The sequence below is a fragment of the Thalassophryne amazonica genome, chromosome 2 (assembly GCF_902500255.1).
Source record: "Thalassophryne amazonica chromosome 2, fThaAma1.1, whole genome shotgun sequence".
Taxonomy (NCBI): domain Eukaryota; kingdom Metazoa; phylum Chordata; class Actinopteri; order Batrachoidiformes; family Batrachoididae; genus Thalassophryne; species Thalassophryne amazonica.
The window spans coordinates 96,174,677-96,198,155 of NC_047104.1; the positions used below are offsets into that span (position 1 = coordinate 96,174,677).

The following is a 23,479-nucleotide window of genomic DNA, read 5'->3' on the forward strand; positions in this document are numbered from 1 at the left end:
GAGCTGGGGGAGGAGTGTGTGGATTGGGAGGTCTGGGCGGCTTTGCTTGAGCTACTGCCTCTGCGACCCAACTCCGGATAAAGTGGATGAAAATGGATGGATGGATATATCATATAGCAGATGAACACACTGATATTTGAGAAGTGAAATGAAGTTTCTAGTATTTACAGAAAGTGTACAATAATTATTTTAACAAAATTAGGCAGATGCATAAATTTGGGCACCCCTGTCATTTTACTGATTTGAATATATTTAGCACTAATTACTGGAACACAAAAATGGTTTGGTAAACTCATTGACCCTTGACCTCCTTACACAGGTGAATCCAATCATGAGAAAGGGTATTTAAGGTGGCCATTGGCAAATGTTTCCCCTCTTTGCACCTCTTCTAATGAGCAGCAACATGGAAGCCTCTAAATACCTCTCAAATGACCTGAAAACAAAGATTGTTCAACATCATGGTTTAGGCGGAAGGATACAAAAAGCTATCTTAGAGATTTCAGCTGTCAGTTTCCACCTGTGAGGAACACAGTGAGGAAATGAAAGCTCACAGGCACAGTACTAGTTAAGGCCCGAAGTGGCAGGCCAAGAAAAATGTCAAGCTGAAGCAGAGGATGATGAGAACAGTCAGTCAACCCACAGACCTGCTCCAAAGACCTACAACATCATCTTGCTGCAGATAGTGTCTCTGTGCATAGTTCAACTATACAGCGCACTGTGTACAAGGAGATGCTGTATGATGCTGAGGAAGCCTTTTCTGCATACATGCCACAAACAGAGTCACTTGAGGTATGCTAAAGCACATTTGGACAAGCCAGGTTCATTTTGGAATAAGGTGCTGTGAACTGATGAAACTAAAATTGTTATTTGAATATGAATAATATAATTATATATGAATACAGCATTCCAAGAAGAACACTTGCTCCGAACAGCAAAATTTGGAGGTGGTTCCATCATGCTGTGGGGCTGTGTGGCCAGTGCAGGTACTGGGAATCTTGTCAAAGTTGAGGGTCACATGGATTCCAGTCAATATTAGCAGATTCTTGAGAACATGTTCATGAATCAATGACAAAGTTGAAGTTGCATCAGGGCTGGATCTTTCAACAAAACAACGACCCTAAACACTGCTCAAAATCTACTAAGGCATTCATGCAGAGGAACAAGTATGACATTCTGGAATGGCCATCTCAGTCCCCAGACCTGAATATTATTGAAAGTCTGTGGTGTGATTTTAAGCGGGCTGTCCATGCTCAGAAACCAACAAACCTGACTGAACTGGAGATGTTTTGTAAAGAAGAATGGTCCAAAATACCTTCAACCAGAATCCAGACTTTCATTGGTATAACCCCTGGCAATAATTATGGAATCACCGGCCTCGGAGGATGTTCATTCAGTTGTTTAATTTTGTAGAAAAAAAAAGCAGATCACAGACATGACAAAACTAAAGTCATTTCAAATGGCAACTTTCTGGCTTTAAGAAACACTATAAGAAATCAGGAAAAATAATTGTGGCAGTCAGTAACGGTTACTTTTTTAGACCAAGCAGAGGGAAAAAAATATGGACTCACTCAATTCTGAGGAATAAATTATGGAATCACCCTGTAAATCCCCAAAACTAACACCTGCATCAAATCGGATCTGCTCGTTAGTCTGCATCTAAAAAGGAGTAATCACACCTTGGAGAGCTGTTGCACCAAATGGACTGACATGAATCATGGCTCCAACACAAGAGATGTCAAATGAAACAAAGGAGAGGATTATCAAACTCTTAAAAGAGGGTAAATCATCACGCAATGTTGCAAAAGATGTTGGTTGTTCACAGTCAGCTGTGTCTAAACTCTGGACCAAATACAAACAACATGGGAAGGTTGTTAAAGGCAAACATACTGGTAGACCAAGGAAGACATCAAAGCGTCAAGACAGAAAACTTAAAGCAATATGTCTCAAAAATCGAAAATGCACAACAAAACAAATGAGGAACGAATGGGAGGAAACTGGAGTCAACATCTGTGACCGAACTGTAAGAAACCGCCTAAAGGAAATGGGATTTACATACAGAAAAGCTAAACAAAAGCCATCATTAACACCTAAACAGAAAAAAAACAAGGTTACAATGGGCTAAGGAAAAGCAATTGTGGACTGTGGATGACTGGATGAAAGTCATTCAGTGATGAATCTCGAATCTGCATTGGGCAAGGTGATGATGCTGGAACTTTTGTTTGGTGCCGTTCCAATGAGATTTATAAAGATGACTGCCTGAAGAGAACATGTAAATTTCCACAGTGATTGATGATATGGGGCTGTATGTCAGGTAAAGGCACTGGGGAGATGGCTGTCATTACATCATCAATAAATGCACAAGTTTACGTTGATATTTTGGACACTGATTTCTTTTTTTTTGCCAGCTTGCACTCGACCGAGACGGACGCACTTTTCTCTTCTCCCTCCCTCCTTATCTTTCCTGCTTTTGTGGCGTGTTGTCTGTGAGGCTGCAGCTTTGCTCTTCTGGAAACGACAAAAATGGATCTGTTAAAGTGGTCTCTGAACACAAATGACACTATTTTTTCTACAAGACCTTCGGGAGCGGAGGACCCGACCTGTCCTGCTGGGACGCATGTGATGGGTTACGTGATGGACTCGTGGAGGAGATGGCAGGTCATGTGCCTTTACATGCTTTCTGTGGAGGACGTTGAAGATGTGTACATATTCGGCTTGGTGGTGACCGGCTTTTTGATGTGTGGAGCGGGCACTCTGCTGGTTTACCGGAAAATCAAGAAAGTGGAAGCAGCTTTGATTGGTCGTTCCAAGCTGCCCTATATGATTGATTCGATTGGGAAGGCAGTGGCTGCGCAGTCGGCGGGGGTTAACCGCGCGTTGGATGACATCTCTAGGAAGATTGCAGCCCTGGAAACCCGCTATGACCGTCTGTGAAGACCACATTCTACATTTCAGATGCATTGACAGCCACTCTGTTCTCAGAACTGTGGAATCTTTCAGGCGTCTGTTAATCTGGCTATTCATTTGGCTTCCCCAAATACAGCTGCACTTCAAGGTCGCTGTGATAAGAAACCTCCTCAGAAGAACAACACTTAAGCCTCGCTCCCTGGTCTTCCCCCCTCCCCTCAGCTTCTCCAGCTCTGACGTGAACTGTGGACTGTCCAGGACTTTCTCAGCCTGCGCAGGGCTGTTCCCTTCCCCCCCCAGACTGTCAGACAAGGCTGTCGACGGCGCCGAAACTGGCTGCCTTCCGGAGTGTTCTGATAAACTGGTCCTTTCAAATCTTGGTTGTCGTCCTGTGTCCTTGTTTTGTCTCTGTGATTATTGTTTTTTGTGCTGATGGGATTTTTTTTTTCCTCATTGCCGCTGTGTAATGCAGCGGCTATGAGGGTTTTTTTTTCTTCTCCTTTTCCCTCGTGTTTTGCTTTCATATATATGTTTTATGTACCGGGCCGGCCTATGTGTTGTGTGTTATGTGTGTTGTTTGTTATGGGTCGGTGTTGGTTTGCTCAGCCCTGCTGTTGACCAAGGCAGGGATGTACATCTGGAGCTGGTCCCCGGGCGCCTAATGGTGACCTCTGCTCCTACTGGCAAATAGGATGGGTTAAATGCAGTAGCCACATTTCATTGTGCAGGAAAGTTCTTCTGTTCTGTGCATATGACAATAAAATTTCCTTGATTCCTTGATTATAGTGTTTCTTAAAGCCAGAAAGTTGCCATTTGAAATGACTTTAGTTTTGTGTCATGTCTGTGATCTGCTTTTTTTCTACAAAATTAAACAACTGAATGAACATCCTCCGAGGCCGGTGATTCCATAATTTTTGCCAGGGGTTGTAGCTACAGGAAGTGTTTAGAGGCTGTTATTTCTGCAAAAGGAGGATCTACTAAAAATACTGATGTATTTTTTTTCTTTTGGGGTGCCCAAATTTATGCACCTGCCTAATTTTGTTTAAAGAATTATTGCACACTTTCTGAAAATCCTATAAACTTCATTTCACTTCTCATATGTCACATATTGTCTGCTATATGATATATTTAACTGAAATTGCTGATCCAAACAACCAATGATTTCTAAAGGAAAATTATGGAAATCATCAGGGGCGCCCAGACTTTAACATACAACTCTAGCTATTCTATGAATAAATGGTAAAATGGGAGGTGATAGTCTAAAGGTTAAACGTTGGGCTTGAGACCAGAGGATCCTCAGTTCAAACCCCAGCCTGACCGGAAAATAACTAAGCGCCCTTGGGCAAGGTCCTTAATATCTAAATTGCTTCCAGCGTGTCGTGAGTGCCTTGCATGGCAGCACCCTGACACTGGTGTGTGAGTTTGTGTGAATGGATGAATGTGAGGCATAACTGTAAAGTGCTTTAAACATCTCATACAGATGGAAAAGCGCTATATGAATGCAGTCAAATTACCATTTTGTGCTCACCCTATAAAATTTGTTTCAGAACTGTGACTCAATATCAATGAAATGGCACCTCTTGTGTTTGTTAATCTTAGACCCCTAATGAAGGCTTTTAACATGATAATATTGAGTCCTGCTCATGTTATCTTGCACATAGTACAATTATCCACACACAATTTTCAGTAGTTGTCATGCATAGAACTGGCACGCCATACCATCTGATAATTTAGGTAACGTTAATCAATAGACAGAATCTACACAGACTCATACTTACAAAAAAAAAAAAAAACCCAGTTTCATTCCTAAAAACCTATAATGTACCTGGCAGCCGCTTTGGTGGAGGCAGTTTGGGGTTGCTGCTTGGAGTGTGTACACTGCAAATCTTGATGAAGCCTGCCATCAACATAATTAGAGCAATGCCCATCAACAACACCGCCCACCAGTAAACCTGGATAACAGAAGATGAACAGAAGAAAGTTAGCTTCAATAACCATTAATCAGATAACTGAAAAGTTATCTTTTATGACGATAAACCGAAAAACTGCTAAAAAAAATTTATCTTTATTACAGTTAACCGATAATTATTAGTATTGATTCGGATGCGGCCACATCGGATTACACTGTCGGTTTCTGATAAACCAGTTTCACTTTAAGCACCGCAGGGGCTGCTGGGTAAATTCAAGGATCACTAAACACAAAAAGAACGCATGTAAAATGAATGAATAAAAAATAAATAAATAAATAAAACCCCAAACACTGTCATCATCTTTCAAAAGCAGTAAAACACAGTATTAGAAGTCACAGTTTATCTCCGTATTAGATACACCGTCATTTACGAACTAAAAGCTGCTGCTTTTTTCCACAAGCTTTGAACCCTGTGGCTTAAACAACCAAATACGTATGTCCATTAATGCATTGATTGGCAGAGTAAAATATACAGAGTAAATATAAATTCTTACCTGTTAGTTTCAGTGGGATTCATCTGAAAAAATAATCGTCCTGAGATTATCCAAAACAGTCTAAACGGCGAAGAAACATCCCAGTTTGTACACAGCTGCACCGTGAGAGCTCCTCTCTCCCACTGAGTCTTGGCAATACCATCAGCCATAAAGAAATAAAATAATATTAAAATTAGTCCGTTTTGTTTTTGTGTCGAGCGGACGATAACACTTCTTTTGGATCCAATGACGGACGGCACCAGGTTAAGGTGCATTTACCATTTCCATTTCATTTATTTGTGCAAGGACAGCATACAAATACATTATGCTCAATGAGCAGAGATGTTTGTACCAGATTATAGCTGCAACAGCTAATTTCCATCTGTAGTCCTTGATGGTCAGGGGGATACACATAGGGCTATTAAATACAACGCAAACACCTACAAATTATGTAATACTTGGTGGTGCATTTACCGCCACCTACCGGATTGAGATTTTACAAAACCTTAACTCCTGGCAGCGATAGTCATTTGTTTAGATGTGATGAAGTAATACAGTGTCCTTTAGATATTTAAATAATTCTTTTTTGCACAATATGTGATGGGTTTTGCAGATTTCCAAGGGACAAGGGACAGAAACACTGTAACATCTAAAGTGAAACTAAACTACACTACCCACAATGCTCCCTGTGTCGACCGGCCAATCACATTTTGCGCTTAATGCTGACATCATAAGCAAGCGACAGCCAGTCTGCCATAAATAAACACATAACAGACAGACTAAAATGTTTGATTTTAGGGTTTACAAATATTTTTGACTGTTAAACTTTGCTCAATTTACCAGAAAAAAAAAAGTTATCAGATTGAAAGTTATCAGAACTAAATTTATTGGAAGATAATTGGTCTGCTGATGGTTTTAAAACCTATCTGAAAAGCTAATCCGCTAGCAGAAACATTAGCTTCGATGATTATCTGCTAACGGATTATCTGAACTGTGCCCACCGCTGTCTGTGTGTTGTTGTCGAGACAACTCATGAGCACTGGAAACACAAGAGGGAGTTACTGTATTTTACTATGTGGACACTCACCACTATCCACTCTGCAATGTTCTCATAGAGTACTGCATTGAAGATGGCCTTCTTTAACCTTGCCAGTGGCCCGTCAGCATCCACCAGACGGCACCTATTAAACACGTCACAGTAGCCCTTAAAGTCATTGCAAGGTGAGCCGGGCTGCAGTGTTGTGATATTCTTGTTGAAGAAACGACTCCATTTCTCTGAACCTGTGCTGCTGCAGGCGCTGGGGTTTGCTGTGGGCAGAAAGGCACAACAACACATCTGAATTACTCATGGAAACTGTGCACTTTCACTCACATGCAGACACTTAAAAAGTCCATTTAGTGCAGAGGAAATATTTCTGAAAACTGTCAGACATTAACACATCACATTATTTCAACTTAACTGTACGGGCCACAGCCGCCACACTCATCACAGACTGTATGAGGCAGAAAGGTGTACCTATTAAAGTGTCACTGTCTTTGGCTGTTAGTAAAGAGGAGTGCATGGGACTGTTAACATATGCTGGAATGTAAAGTTGGTTTTACTTTGTGTTATTCATGCAGACGTGATTATTTAAGTATCATTGCCATCCTACCAGCTTTGATGAGTCCAGTCATTTTTGTTAGACCCCCCAATCACTAAAAAACCCAAGACGTGTGTGTGTGCCAAAATCACAGGAGAACAAGTGTTTGAAATACTCTGGTACCATCAGTCATTGAAACAATAAAGTCGCTTTGATCCACATTTTCTTTAAAGCATTTGAGCTGAATGAACATTTTGACCATGTCAGCATGATTTCTTGCACAATGTTGCTGGTGTACATTATAAAGTGGACGGTGATTTAGTGTTGTGTTTGCTTTGTATTAAGTGTCCATTTCTGACAAACCAATTCAATTTGCATTGGTTTCAACGAAGCGTTTGTGGGGTTTTTATTTTTTGTTTGTTTTTGTCATTGAGGAAACATGCTGCAGTCTATCACTCACTTTTCTCCATGCAGCAGACATGGCACAGCTCAGATGCCTCATCCTTGCCATCTTGGCTGGCACACGTGCATACCTCCAGACCATACTTATCGCAAATGGAACCAGAGCAGACCTGGTTAAAACAACAGGCCAGAAATTAGAATACGTGCCATGTTTGGAAACCAACAAAACAAGCTCACAATAGTACAAGGTGATCACAAAACAGCAGACCTGGAACTGGTACAGGGCGCGACAAGAGATCATTTTTACCTCCACCAACGAAGTTGGGAGGACTATGTTTTCACGCCTATTTGTTTGTGTGTCTGTTTGTGAACAGCCTGTAACCCACATTTTGTCATATATCATTATGAATGTTTTTTAAACAGAGGATTCATATCCTGATAGCCAAGAAGTGATTACAATTTCAAGGTCAAAGGTCAAATTAAGGAAAAAATCTTGGGAAAATCCCTATCCTTTAACATTGAATGAATTTTCAAAAATTCATAACTGTCAAAAAAGATCAAATTTCTTTCATATTTGAGAGAGTTATGTAGGATGGTATCCTTTATCGACTAACAAAGTTTGATCCAGATTACAGATTTTGTGGCCATTTAAATTTAACATTGAAAACCCCATTTAATGTTGATTTTACATTTTAATCAAATGTGTCTCAGTCACTCTCCTATTTGAAAATAAGGTGCAGGACTGGCACTCACTATCCTCTGACAAATTTTGACCAGGATCTGATCCGGATTATGGATTTTGTGGACATTTGAATTTAATATTGAAAAGCTCATTTGGTGTACATTTTGCATTATATCTCAATCAAAGGTGCCTCAGTCACACTCATTTTTCTGTTATGGATTTATCTACACCACCAAAATTGGAAGGAGGTTCCAATATTATGCCTGTTTGTCTGTCAGAAACCAAGTGCCAAAAAGCAATGACAAACTGTGCATAGCAGAGATAACCAATGTTCTGTCAAAATTATCTGAAAAAGAATTCAGAAACCGAAAAAGCTGAGCAAAAAAAGAAAAAAAACTGACAACACCACAAATAAACTTTGAATCAAGTGCATGAACTAAATACATGCTCCGGACATTTGATCACATCTAATGTCGTTTATGAAAAGCCACTTCTAACAGGACTTTGACCTTGAAAATTTGTTTCCAAAGTTAAAATTTGTGGAATTTCGAAAATAGTGTTTGTCAGAGGTTTGCGCATTACAAACACGGTGCTCTAGTTCTTAAAGAAATAATGGATAGAAAGTGACAAAGTGCAAATCAAAGAACCACTTCACTATTTCCCATAACAAAGACACATCATCACAAACTTGACCCAAACTCAAAGGCTCATTTCCTATATATAAACCAATTCCTCATAAAATTAACCAGTTTAAACCATTTAATCATTGCTATAGTAACATTAGCGTGTTGCCCATGGGGATCCATGGACACTACATTGAGTACCTCAATTCAAATGAAGTTGGGACATTGTGTGAAATGTAAATAAAAATAGAATACAATGATTTGCAAATCCTCTTCAACCTATATTCAATTGAATACACCACAAAGACGAGATACTTAATGTTCAAACTGATAGACTTTTTTGTTTTTGTGCAAATATTTGCTCATTTTGAAATGGATGCCTGCAACACATTTTAAACTAGAGACATTCATCACGAAATGCCCCGCGAGCAGTATTATTTTCCATGCAAAGTGCAGTAATATGTACTTGTATGGGGTGGGTATTTGGTTGAAGCCTTATGTGTTTGACGTAAACTGGGATATACAATGAAAAAATTGGAGATTGGCATAATATTTATTTAGAGGATGTGACAAACAGTGACCATAAAAGGTCGGTCACGGTCGCCAGCCTTCAAAACAAATGCAAACACTGGTGACCTTGAAACAGAGGTCAAGGCCTTCGAACCCATGCGAAGTACTCCTCCAAGGCATGTACCCACCAAATATTAAGTTCCTGCAAACAATAGGTGCGAAGCTACGTTACAGCGAAGGATTTGACAGTTGTGACCACTGGTGACCTTGAAAAGTAGGTCAAGGTCACTGGCCTTCGACTCCATCCAAGGCACGTACTAGGGGTGCCGGGGGGGGGGGGGGATCGATCCACATCCGAATCGCGATTCTTATTTATTACGATTCTGAATCGATCCAAAATGTCCAAGAATTGATTTTAAAAAGCATTCCCCCACGAGGGGAGGGTCCGGCGTGCTTCAAACATTTGTGAGCTGCAGCTTAGCATGGCAGATGAAGAGCTAATTCAGCCAGCACTGTCTTTGCTGAAGGCAAATGTTTGGGCGCATTTTGGATTTTATTATTTGCTGCGTAAGAAGGAGCTTGACATGACTTATGCAGCATGCAAAATCTGCAAAATGAAAGTCAAGTACTTCGGAAACACTTCAAATCTGCAATCCCACATGCTACGCTATCACCCGGAGAAAAAGATGGGAGCAGCGGTCTCTGCCGACTACTGACCAGCGCTTCGCTAAACTGCCAGCCAACTCTGAATGAGCAAAGCAGATAAGTAAATTTACATCTAGAATCACTTGATTAACCTTGTAAAGCTGCATTTTCTTAATCATTTTTTAAGTAATATAACTATTTCTCAGAGCTCTTTGAATCGAAAATCGATTCTGAAACAAATCGTCACCCCAAGAATTGGAATCGAATTGAATCATGAGTTGTTGTACGATTCACATCCCTAGCACGTACCCACCAAATATTAAGTTTCTGCGAGCAATAGGTGCCGAGCTACGTTGCAGCGAAGGATTTGACAGTTGCGACCACTGGTGACCTTCAAAAGTAGGTCAAGGTCACTGGCCTTCGAACCCATGCAAAGTACTCCTCCAAGGCATGTACCCACCAAATATGAAGTTTCTGCGAACAATAGGTGCCGAGCTACACTGCGGCGAACGAATTGCGGCCGGACAGACGGATAGAAGGACGGACAACCTGGATGCTACGTGTCCTGCCTCGTGGTGCAAGCGCCGCATGGGGCACAAAAAGCTGGGACAGTAGCAACAAAAGACTGGGAAAGTTGAGGAAATGCTCAAAGAATACGTTTCGAATACATTTGGAAAATTCCACATTCCACAGGAATGGGCCAAACTGGAAACAAGTGAGTGCCATGTTAAATTAATTGGAAACACGTGAGTGTCATGATTGGGTATAAAAGGAGCATCCCCAAAAGTCTCAGCCGTTCACAAGCAAAGATGGGAGGAGGATCACCACTTCGTGAAAAAAATAGTCCAACAGTTTAAGAACAATGTTTCTCAACATTCAATTGCAAGGAATTTAGGGATTCCACCATCTACAGTCCATAATATAATCAGAAGATTCAGAGAATATGGAGAACTTTCTACACATAAGCGGCAAGGCCGAAAACCAACACTGAATGCCCGTGACCTGCGATCCCTCAGGCGGCACTGCATTAAAAACAGACATCATTGTGTAAAGGATCTTACCTCGTGGACTCAGGAACCGTTCAGAAAACCATTGTCAGTTAACACAGTTCGTCGCTTCATCTACAAGTGCAAGTTAAAACTCTACCATGCAAAGTGAAAGCCATACATCAACAACATCCAGAAACACCGCCGCCTTCTCTGGGCCCGAGCTCATTTGAAATGGACAGACGCAAAGTGGAAAAGTGTGTTGTGGTCTGATGAGCCCACTGTTACCAGCACAAAGTTCAAAAGCCAGCATCTGTGATGGTATGGGGTTGTGTTAGTGCCCATGGCATGGGCAACTTACACATCTGTGATGGCACCATCAATGCTGAAAGGTACATCCAGGTTTTGGAGCAACACATGCTGCCATCCAAGCAACGTCTTTTTCAGGGACGTCCCTGTGTATTTCAGCAAGACAATGCCAAGCCACATTCTGCACGTGTTACAACAGCGTAGCTTCATAGTAAAAGAGTGTGAGCACTAGAATGGCCTGCCTGCAGTCCAGACCTGTCGCCCATTGAAATTGTGTGGCGCATTATGAAGCGCAAAATACGATAACAGAGACCCCGGACAGTTGAACAACTGAAGTGGTACATCAAGCAAGGGTGGGAAAGAATTCCACCCACAAAGCTTCAACAATTAGTGTCCTCAGTTCCCAAACGCTTATTGAGTGTTGTTAGAAGGAAAGGTGATGTAACACAGTGGTAAACATACCACTGTCACAGCTTTTTTTGAAACATATTGCAGGCATCCATTTCAAAATGAGCAAATATTTGCACAAAAACAATAAAGTTTATCAGTTTGAATACAGCCCCTGGCAAAAATTATGGAATTACTGGCCTCGGAGGATGTTCATTCAGTTGTTTAAATTTGTAGAAAAAAAGCAGATCACAGACATGACACAAAACTAAAGTCATTTCAAATGGCAACTTTCTGGCTTTAAGAAACACTATAAGAAATCAGGAAAAAAAATTGTGGCAGTCAGTAACGGCTACTTTTTTAGACCAAGCAGAGGGGAAAAAAATATGGACTCACTCAATTCTGAGGAAAAAATTAGGGACTAATTGAAATTCATTATCTTCATAAATAAACTTGTGATGAATTCTGAAAAACAGCTTAAAAATTGCTGTTCTGTTCTCATGACTGATGAATCATTTCTGCTGAAAACTGATGCTAACGTACCCCATTGAGGCAGACTTGTGTATCTTTATGGCAGGAGGTGAAGTTGGCCTTTGGTTCTGAGGCAGGACACACAGCTGTAGCTCCGTTGCACATGCCATGAAGAGCGCACTGTGACTCCTCCCTGCACATCTCATTTGGACCTTTGTAAGTGCACTCTGCTGTACAACACGGGCCCTGACTGGGACTGCAGAGATGGAATTACAAACGTACAATCAAATGCTATCCAAGTAATAAAAGATTCTGCCCAGTAATCACAAGAATACATTTCTAACCTGCAGATTTTGCCAGGCTGCAGTTTGCACTTTTTGTCTTCTGCCTCATTGGCGTTATAGCAGCAGATGTCGGTACACTGATCGCTGTAGCCACAGTCACACTCTTCTCCCTTCTCCACTAATCCATTACCACAGATAGGATGACCAGACTCTGCAGACACAACAGTAACAAACCTCTCTCATCTGTTCCCTCTCTGACACACAAATACAGATAAAGTGAGAATTTACCAACAAAACAGAAGACCCTTTTCTTCTCCAGAACCTGGCTTATATTGCGAATGCTGCAGAGAGAGAACTTGTTATTGTTGAGCTTGTCCCCAGATGTGGCTCTGGCATACATGATGTAGTTGCCCTGTTCCTTTTTGTCTTGCATCTTCGACTCCCCTGGTGTGCATTCAATGCCAGAGTCATGCTGTTAAACAAAAATAATTAAACATAAAAATTAGAATAATAATAAAAAAGATACAAGAAAAAGTCAGAGAGGAGGCTGAGAACAAAAACAGGTAAAAATAAAAATATTGTACTACTAAAAAAACAAACAAACAAAAAAAAACTATAAGCACTACATGGTGAGAAATGTAGGACATCAGAATTCTTACAGGAGAGCCAAAGTTGTGTCCAACTTCATGCGCAAAGGTGATGTGTGAAACCTTGGGAGGGACATGGGATGCATAGTTCTGCACAGTAATAATACCAGTGTTCAGAGACTTTTTCTTTCCATCAGAGTACAACTTGCTCTTCTCACAGATACCCCCTGAGCTCCCTGTGAAAACACAATTAAATATTTACAAATTTGGAATAAAATACCTGTTCAAAGAGACAACCATTCATAAAGACTGGCTTTTTAAAAACAGTTTCACAAATAACAGAAATATCTACTACTGTACTTGTGCACACAGGATGAAGATCACAGAACCATAAACCAGAATAACATCGACAGATGGTGCAAGTTATTTGGTGAACCAAATGCACTGATGCATGAGTCATGTCTCTGAAGAACGGGTTTCAGCACAAAATTAAAGGCATGTCCCTCAACATACATAATCGTCTTTACTACCAATGTCCTCCAAACAGTGAATATGTTTGCAAAGTTTACAAAAAACACCCCCAAAAATCTTTAATTATGAGTACAACATAGTCAGGTCAAAAGTGAAAGACTCACATATACAGACATGAAAAATGTAATGTGGTAGTTGTTTTGTGACAAGACCCAGAAAGCTTCCAGGAATTATCTTCATCTCCCATCGCCATGTTGTCTGTCACGCGCAGTGCTTCCAGGATTATTTACATGAGAAACAATGTTCGCACTGCAAAGTGTAGGACAAGCTTAAAGATAAAGTAATCATGTCTCAACCTGATAGTGGAGTAAGCAAACATACCAGGCATTTTTCTGGCACTGAATTACAGTGGTATAAGGAGAAATTTGTCATTTTGGGTGCTTGTGACTTGTACACAGCACCGTGCGTGTTGTTTTCTTTGTTGACTGCACCTGGAGCGACACAGATGACCTTGGAGTTCGGCGACATCATGGTGTACCTTGTGGAGAATCTGGACAGCTAATTTCTTCAGAGCAGGCTGGGTGAATGATGCAAAAATATGGAACCTTCACTCCAAGAAGCCCCATGTTATCACCGCACGTGTAAGTACACTCGGGCTCAGCAAGCTAAGGACTTAATAAGTTGGGGAATGCAAACTTACATATTTCTAATAATATTTAGTGATAATGTTCATCATTAACTTTATTGAATTTTGTGTACACTGCTGTGGAATTGTGGGGCAAAACCCAGACAACTCTCACTTTTTTTGCGGCTTCCGTAACAAAACAGTAACGTGACATGTTTTACTATTTCTTTGTCATTAACTTCAGTGAATTTTGTGTATGCTGCTTTGGGATTGTGGGGCAAAACCCAGCACTCTGTACACTGGAATCCTGTGGAAGCGTACATTCTCCTTCTGTTCACATCTGTTGTGACAGTGAACTGCACAACAAGTCTCTGGCATGGTGTAACAGTGGTTAAAAAAAGGCACCTGGACAATAAATAGTGTGCTAAGACAATGACTGGATGTCTTTGTAGCACTGGAAAGACTGTAAAACTATTGCAAGTATTTTTTTCCTCAATTCAATTAAATTTAATTAGCTTATAATGTGCCAAATCACAGCAAAAGCCATCTCAAGGCACCTTACACAGAACAATTCAACATAAAATTTAAATAAATGAATTAAAAATGAATAAAAACTTTCAAATACATAATTAAAAACTGAAGTAAAAGAATAAAACAGATAAAAAAAAAAATATTCATAGGTAAGAGAATAAACATAGGTCTCGAGTTAAAAATGTCCACGGACTCTGACTGCCTCACGGTCGCAGGAAGACTTTTCCACAGGGTGGGTGCACGATGAGAAAAGGCTCTTTGACCTGCTGACTTCTTCTTCACCCTGGGAACACAGAGAAGTCCCGCATCCTGCGACCGCGAAGCCTGGGACCCCATAACTCAGCACACTTAATGCACTTTGCAAGTGCTTCCAATGCTTCTGTCATTAAGTCCTCACGCCATTTAAATTATTTAGCTAGCATGCGCAATAGCTTAAAAAAGTACCCAATTTGGTCTTCATCACTACTGCAAGTTCAAATTAAACGTCATGTCGCCTTCTGGCAGGTTAAAGGACAACAGTGTATACAATGGAATGTGCTCAGCCCCAGACCATTTCTACGCAGCTTTTCTTTAAACAAATCAACTTGACAAATACGAGGAGGATAATATATATATACACGAGGTCTGTGAGAAAAGTATCGGACCTTTTTATTTTTTTCAAAAACCATATGGATTTGAATCACGTGTGATTGCATTAGCCAAGCTTGAACCTTTGTGCGCATGCGTGAGTTTTTTCACGCCTGTTGGTTGCGTCATTCGCCTGTGAGCAGGCTTTGTGTGAGCAGTGGTCCACCCCTCTCGTTGGATTTTTATTGCGAATAAATGTTTGAACGATTTGGAGCTTTGCTGCATCAGGTTGTTTCAGCGGGGTCTGAGCATGTCGATCGGCGCTGGGAGCGCGCCGCGCTCTCAGCAGTTGTGGGCCGTCCTTAAAGCGGCAGTAACACTCCTTAATCTGTATAATCCCCATAAAATCGTCCCTGAAAGCCATTATTAATTTTCCGAACGGTGTCCACCTGGAGGTCTCTCACAGTTTCTGGAAAAAAATTGATGCAGCAAAGCTCCAAATCGTTCAGACATTTATTTGCAATAAAAATCAGACGAGAGGGGTGGACCACTGCTCACACAAAGCCTGCTCACAGGCGAATGACGCAACTGATAGGCGTGAAAAAAACTCACGCATGCGCACGAAGGTTTAAGCTTGGCTGATGCAATCACACGTGATTCAAATCCATATGGTTTTTGAAAAAAATAAAAAGGTTCGATACTTTTCTCACAGACCTCGTATGTTCTCCACTCAGATTGCAATAGCCAATCACAGCTTATAATGTTGGTCTTAGGCTGTTGCCTGCTGCTAGAGATCCCTGTGCTGATGACCTTTGATATATATATATCAAAACAAACAAACAACCCCCCCCCCCCCCCCCCCCCATAAAACAAAACAAAATGTAAATTCTGGAATTTTCAGCCTGCAGTCCTGGAGCTCTGCCCATAGCATGTAGTCCCTCACCACCACCAGCACCCCCGCCATTGGCGGGTGGGGGGTGCGTGCTCTTAACTGAAGCCACTCAAACCAAACAGAGCACCCATTAGCTGCTCTTGACCAGTATCCCCAGCAGCTGTTCTTGTCAGATGGTCACTGTTCACCCCATAGCTCCATGCTTCCTTCAACATCTCATACTTTGAATCAGTTCTTTCATTTCACAGCATTGCTCATTTTCAGCAGATTTTCTGAGTCAACTGGTTGTACTGTTTCTACTAAGAAGGTAGTGTGTATGAAATTAAAAGGATGTCCTGGGGTAAACCAAAATCATCATTCATGCATGTTGTGAAAGTGAGAACCAAACTAATTCATGCACAATTTCTTTCTATGAAAACAATTTATTATGGACGTGAAAGGTAGAGTTTATTATGTAATCACAATACATCCCATCTGTAAACTGTGATCATCCTGGTGATAAGCACTTTAGAAGATGACAAATAACTGCTAATGTTTTAAGACACACAAATCACAACAGGATTTAAAGGGGAACAGAAACGCCCATGGATTATGTATAGCATGAATAAACACAAAAAATGCATTCTTTTGATCGTTCAAGAAACACTAAAGACCATATAACATCTACAGAAAACCTAACCTAACCGAAGTCTGAGAGGCTTTGACATCGACCGGCTGCTGCCATTTATGCAGGTTAGGCGGGTGACGTCACTGGTTGGGTCTTGTTCTGAGATTCCCTGCCAGAGGCACCAACAAATATATTATTTGACTATAGTTATATATGACTACTAGAGTCCGCACTCCCAATGCTGCCCAGCAAAGCGAACGTCCCTTCATAGACAGCGACGTGACACCTCCTAACCAGGCAAAATAAGTTCCCGACAAAGTTCCCGGATGTTAATGCATTTTCAATGGGGATTTGTGACTGAACACACTCAAAAAACACTTGCAAAATATGTGTTAAAATGTCATTCTGACCTGGATATCGAACCAGCAAAATTAATTAACATTAAATCATGTTAGGAAAGTATTAAACTTACTGAGACTCACACATTCCCAAATATTAGCATTGAAAGTTACACGGATCTGCACTGTTCAGCTGCGCTGCTGGGCTGAACTGAGCTGCTCCTGCTGTTTTAAGCATAGCGCGGCTCCTAAAACCATTACGAAATACATACGTACGGTTTTCACAACTACTTTTGGTGCAAATCAGACATCTTCAGTGATGTACCCTGGGGTCATTGGGTGTTTCGGGTCTCTCAACATAGTACACCCTCGCCCAGGCGATCCAGCCGGGGGTGATCAGGCCCCGTGTCTGAGTAGCTTAACGGTTCACGGATCACCCCGTTTGATCCACAGCCATCTTGACGCCTTTTCTGCTGCGTCAGTGATGTTTTTTATGGCTCTTCTGCAATGCAGTCCCTTCACTCCCAACATCTTGAGTGCTCTGATGAGTGACTGGCCAACTAATCCTCTGCAGCTGACCTTAATGGGGTTGCATCGAGTCCTCCATCCCCTGCTTCAGCATTGGCTTGCCAAATCCTCATACTTGGCCCTCTTCCTCTCAAAGGCCTCCCTCATCCGGTCTTCCCAGGGAACAGTCAACTCCAGCAGGACCACTTGCCTTGTTGTTTCTGACAACAGGAATATGTCCGGTCTGAAGTGTGGTCACTGCAATGTTTTCCGGGAATGTAAGCTGTCTCCGGAGGTCAACCTTCAGCTGCCAGTCCCGCACTGTTGCCAGCAGCCCTCCTGTTGGTCTTAGGCTCTGCCGTGGTTTCTCCCCAGCCTTTACAAAGGTGATGGAATACCCTGCTGGTTGCTGTTGCCTGCTGCTAGAGATCCCTGTGCTGATGACCTCTGCAATAACCTTCAGCACCTGGTCATGTCGCCAACAGTAGCGCCCATCTCCCAGTGCTCTTGGGCAACAGCTCAAGATGTGCTCCAGCAATCCTCCTCCCTGGCAGAGTGGGTACAGTGGAGTGTCTGCCAGGTCCCAGCGGAAGAGGCTGGATGGACTGGGGAGAACATCGTAGACCGACTGAACCAGGAACTTTATCCGATGTGGTTCAGACTTCCACAGTTCTGTCCATGATATCTTCCGGTCTGCTGCCTGCTCCCATCGGGTCCATGCCCCCTGCTGCTGCATGGCTACTGTCCTACTGTAGTGCGCCTGCTCCACCCCTGCTCGGACCTCATCCTGGGCTTTGCTGTACCGGGGTCTTGGGTTGTTCCCAAGCCCTGCCCGACCGGATCCATCCATCCATCCATCCATCTATATATATATATGTTTACATAATTATCCTTTACTGACCGAGTTTCATTCATGAAGTCAGTGGTGTGTGTGCACGTCTGTGTGTGCGTGGTGTGTGCAAGTGTCGTCTGTGTGCTCGGATGCCACAGGCACGGGCAGGAAACATACACCTGTTTATCAGCCAAATGTCACGGACAAAGTGATAAGAATAACCAATACCACTTACTTATGGAAGGAAATATTGTCTCCCATGTTCCTCCGTTTGTGGCTTTGCCAACATGCTCAGCTTTCTGTCATATTCCACTTGTTTCTTGACAAGACTAATAGAACTTCAATGAGCGAGCTCAGTAAACTGCACTCGTCCCCAGCAGAGGAGACCCCAACCGGTAGTGCCCTCCACTGACTTCAGCCAACGGCAATTTGCATGTCAATTTAGTGGCAAATTCAATTCAAATAATATTATCTACACTGCGCTCAAATATTCTGCAAGTATATGAATAACACTTCATTTTTACCAAGGAATGCACAAACAAATTCTCAAAAAGCATTTCTGTTCCCCTTTGAATACAGTGGATTTCACTGGCAGTATTCCATGTGCAGAGTCCTTGATTCACCTCCAAATTATAAGGAATTTTCAGTGTTTACGTTAAATTTTCATCAAAAAATGAAGTGATGTGGGAAGACTTTCTGGCGTAGATATGGCATCAAGTTCTTTCTGACTACTTCAACATGAACTTTGGCTTAGCAGCACAGAGCACACATTTTGAATTCTGTGCCAGGTCTTATTGCTGATCTGTATCTGGATGTGTATTTGTGCAAATGGTTTTCAGGTCAGAGATAAATCTTTCACTGAGAATGACCTCTCAGTCACAAACCTGTGTGGGATGGTGTTTCTGAGTGCTGACCATCACTACAAACAACGCTGTTGTGCAGTAGAGGTTTGGACATGGACAGTATAAACAATGTGCCATTTTGTGTGTGTATGTGTGTGCGTATAAACAGAACAGTTCACATGAAAGTGTGTGTTTCCCTTCTAGTCATCTGTGGTAGTTGTTCATAGCAATATAATTTTTGGTCAAATTTACTGATTTGTCTGTCTGTGTATTCATGCAGAAACGTGAGATATGCACCAACCTGAGGGAGCTCCGACCCAAGCCAATCCCAGCACCCCATCATCAAAGTCCCTGTCTGTGAAGACATAGGCCAGGCAGTAGCCATCGTGGTTCTGCTCAGAGTTCAGTTCCAAAAACTTCTCCACACCAATGTTGGCAAAGCGAAATGGATTGTTACTTTTCTTTTCATCATCAGTTGTGTTTATCTGAATGAAAGAGTCAGCCCATTACTGGAGAAAACAGTGAGCAATGTGCTGGTGATGTAGAAGAACTCAGATGAATTGAAAGGTCCCTGACCTAAAATTTTGAGCATTCACACAGAAGAAACGTGGCCTATAAGAAAATATTTTCTAACAGGCAGAGAGATGTATAAACTACTCAAAATATAACCACGTCAGATGCTTCCAGAGCAAGTGTATAAACATAAGAGAAGTTCTTATAATGTGAGAGTCAAATAGCACCTGGCATTCAGAAGAGGTTCAACTCAACTCACCTTGATCCTCTTAACCATGAAGCTGATATTTCGGATTCCCATGAAGTCTGTTGCCTGGTAAATTGAGTCAATGGCCTTTACATGGCTGGAAATCTGTACAGAAAGTGATTGAACAAATTTGCAAAACAATGAATTTAAAGCTGTATTTGATTTACTCTTTAAAAAGGGGCAGGATACAGTGTTTGACCACCAGGCCAGAAACATTTTGCTAATAAAATCTATGAAAAATAATGCTTCTAAAATAATGAAAAACACCACTAAATATACATTAATTTGGATGGCATTCATTTCCGTGCATCCACAACCATTTGATTCTGGCTTCCCCTCTCAAAATCTTCTGTTCAAATCATGCCCAAACTGTTGGACATGATTTGACAGCAATCTGTTTATTATTTTTAAAATCAGCATGACACTGACGACTCCAGCTAAATATCCTGTTGTCTGCATCAATTAAAGTAAGCAGTCAGAACTTTTAACAAAGTGTCAGACATCAGAATCTAACAGCCACTCCACAAATTGACTCCTAGCAATAGAAAAACTGGACATCACCTTCCACCTACTCATATTTTTGCACTCCAGACATCTTTTTGATAAAACACTCATTGTTTGTACAATTTGTTGGTGCTGTTAAAACTCCTCCTCAAAGAGCTATGCTGCTGAAAGGAAAGTGCCAATAAACCCCAACAACAATGTATAAACAATTGTGATTCTTAATGTGGTATGCATGACAGTTTGTCCGACAGCATCTTAAGTTGGCCACTGTCCACCATCTGAATCAGAGCTGCTAATGTGCAGCCTGCAGGCCATGTTTGGCACAGCCTCTTTTTGTGTGGACATGTTTATTTTTTATTTAATATAACCAGGTTAGTCCAACTGAGATAGAGATCTCTTTTGCAAGGAGACCTGGACAATTATAAAGTTTTCAATTCACCTAACCTACATGTCTTTAAATGTGGGAGGAAACCTGGGCACCCGGAGGAAACCCACGCAAACATGGGGAGAACACGCAAACTCCAGACAGAAAGGCCACAGGTGGAAATTGATCCCATGACCCTCTTGCTGTGAGGCAACAGTGTTAACCACTAAGCCACCATGCTGTTTATCATGGCGTTAAACCTGTAGACATGCCCCCTAAGATCTGTCAATGATGGCTGGGGGGATTCTGACAAAAATTATGGACACTAAATTTTATTTATACAAGTACACAAATGCATTGTTTGCGCCCATGAATTTGATGGTTGGGAGGTTAGTGATGCTAGTCAAGCTGTGGTAGGATCATGATGAGCATATTACTGATTTTTGTTTTGTAAAGCAGCTTACATTATTCCACGCAATGCACCTCACAATTTGGTGATCCCCCGGCAGATTATTCGCTATTAATTTATCAGCAAAACTGTCTACATAATGGTTGCCTGAATAATACAACACTGAGTCCCCAGGACTTTCTTGCTGTGAGGCAACAGTGCTAACCACTGAGCCATAGAACTGCCCACCGCAACATTTGTCCATAGGAATCATTTATTTTATTTTTATATGCTGAAGTTGTACATTCAAAAATAAATAAATGGCAAATGAACTGCATTTATATAGCTCTTTTCGATCTGAATCAGAAGCTCAAAGCGCTTTACAATGATGCCTCACATTCACCCATTTACACACACACACACACACCAATGTCAGGGTGCTGTCATGCAAGGCAGTCAACGGCACACTGGGAGCAATTGGGGGATTGAGGACCTTGCCCAAGGGCCCTTAGTGATTTTACAGTCTAGCTGGGGGTTGAACCAAAGGAGCTCTGTTCTCAAGCACAGCGCTTAACCACTAGACCATCACCTCACCTAAGCTATTATTTAACAAAAAAATCTAAGCTAGACTTACCTAAAATAAATGTCATAGTTCTGCTCTGCCATAGCTTTTTCAAATTCATACCAACTTCACATACATATGTACCATTACAAAAAGGACTGTAAGAAGCAAGCTGCAGTGCAAAGACTTCCAAGTTTCTTTTCAAACCAGCAGGACTTGATCATTTAATATTCAAAAGTCTATTGATGCATCATCCCACAAACACAGATCAACAAATAGGAGATATTTTATTGGAGTCAGCATAGGATTATTCAGTTTGATGTCATGTTTCTATGCTATAAGTATAGTTACACACCTGGGCAATGACAGCCTCTTTTGTACCGTAGTATCTGAAGAAGAGGTGGTCAGTCTGGATGAAGAGCTGGCATGTGTTCTTCTCTTTCCCTGTTGCCCTCTTTTTCCTTAGAATTACAGGACCATAGGAGGATTCCTCCTCCAAAACACTGTTCACACCCTGTACCAAATACAAATGTCGAGACTAAATGCGGCTGGCAGCGATGGGGAGCAAACATGGTTTTTAAGTTGAATGATGTAAGGAAAATTAATACTATTTTAAGATAAACTCGAGCACCGCGCTAGTACAGCTCAAACTTTGTTTCCAATTCCAGGCTGCTCACACTCAGAGATGCTGTTTGGATGCGCAGTGATGTTCTTTAACAACAGCATAGGGAGTAGATGTGAAAGGATTTGGTAATTACATGATTAAACATAATGTGACAATGCAACCAAATTTGACAATTTTAAAGTTTTTCCAAATTCTTACACGAAAATTCAGTAAGGTATAGCAAATATGAAATTGGTTATGTGTGTTACACGATAATCTTATTTTTCCAGGATCAACACATTTGTTGTCCAGTGTAATGTAAGGCAATATATTTAAAGTTGTGAGCCTTGCTTATCTACATGTTTAATTCTGCCTCAATGGAGACCTCTGTTGTGATGCTGGAATTCACCTTGCTTGGCTCTATTGCAGATGCCTGGTACTTCTTCATCCTTTCAAATACTGAGTGGTCAGCACAGCCACCCTTGGACCCATACTTATGAGGATAATCTGTCAGATAGGGAAGAGACAACAGAATGCATACAAAGATCTTACAACACATTATGGAGCCATGTGTGGTTGGTTCAGGCTGATCAATCCCTCTGTCAAAGAGAACATTGAGAAAAGTGACTTTTTTCATTATTTTTAAACAAGTTCTGATGGTGCAGGTAAGGGAAATGCAGCAGTCTTCAACATCTGCTGTCTGAAAATTTAAAGTACATAAATCAGACCCTACAATGGCTGGCGTACACAGTACCTTGATGTTTTTGTGATGTTCCTGGTTCAGATTAGAACATGTCAGACAATAATTGCAGCTGCCTCTGGAAATTCTCACATACCCTCGGCCGTTTGCATGGGTTTCCTCTGGGTGCTCTGGTTTCCTCCCACATCCAAAGACATGTGGGTTAGGTGGATTGGAATCTTTAAGTTGTCCATAGGTGTGCGAGTGGGTGTGAATGTGTTTGTTTGTGGCCCTGCAACAGACTGGCATCCTGTCCTGGGTGTACCGCGCCTCGCGCTCTATGACTGCTGGGATAGACTCCAGCCCCCCCGCGACCCTTGACTGGACTAAGCGGTTGAAGATGAGTGTATATATATATATACACACACATACATATATATACACACACACATACATACATACATTTGTACATGTTCAATAAAGCCCCTCTATCAATCAATCAAGCAATCATAAACAATATTTATATTTAACAGTGTCTGCAGAAGGACGTGCGTGTGCACATACATGAGCTTTTGACAAAAGCGGACGTTAGCT

General features: G+C 41.5%; 1 protein-coding gene and 1 long non-coding RNA gene across 2 annotated transcripts in view; one reads left to right on the plus strand and one right to left on the minus strand.

The window, feature by feature from the left end:
- Nucleotides 1-23,479, minus strand: part of adam10a (ADAM metallopeptidase domain 10a) — a 126,399-nt gene that overhangs the window by 5,737 nt on the left and 97,183 nt on the right. Inside the window, exons 5-15 of the mRNA XM_034190072.1 lie at nt 22,616-22,713; nt 21,958-22,116; nt 19,797-19,889; nt 19,326-19,509; nt 12,885-13,048; nt 12,514-12,697; nt 12,286-12,436; nt 12,014-12,197; nt 7,387-7,498; nt 6,434-6,654; nt 4,730-4,856 (exon numbers count right to left, since the gene is read on the minus strand). Coding sequence (XP_034045963.1) covers nt 4,730-4,856; nt 6,434-6,654; nt 7,387-7,498; nt 12,014-12,197; nt 12,286-12,436; nt 12,514-12,697; nt 12,885-13,048; nt 19,326-19,509; nt 19,797-19,889; nt 21,958-22,116; nt 22,616-22,713 — 1,677 coding nt within the window. The remainder of the gene's footprint in view (nt 1-4,729; nt 4,857-6,433; nt 6,655-7,386; nt 7,499-12,013; nt 12,198-12,285; nt 12,437-12,513; nt 12,698-12,884; nt 13,049-19,325; nt 19,510-19,796; nt 19,890-21,957; nt 22,117-22,615; nt 22,714-23,479) is intronic.
- Nucleotides 13,707-19,410, plus strand: LOC117527654. The gene is made up of 3 exons (XR_004565581.1): nt 13,707-13,924; nt 19,022-19,129; nt 19,305-19,410. It is a non-coding gene; the product is annotated as an uncharacterized LOC117527654 (long non-coding RNA).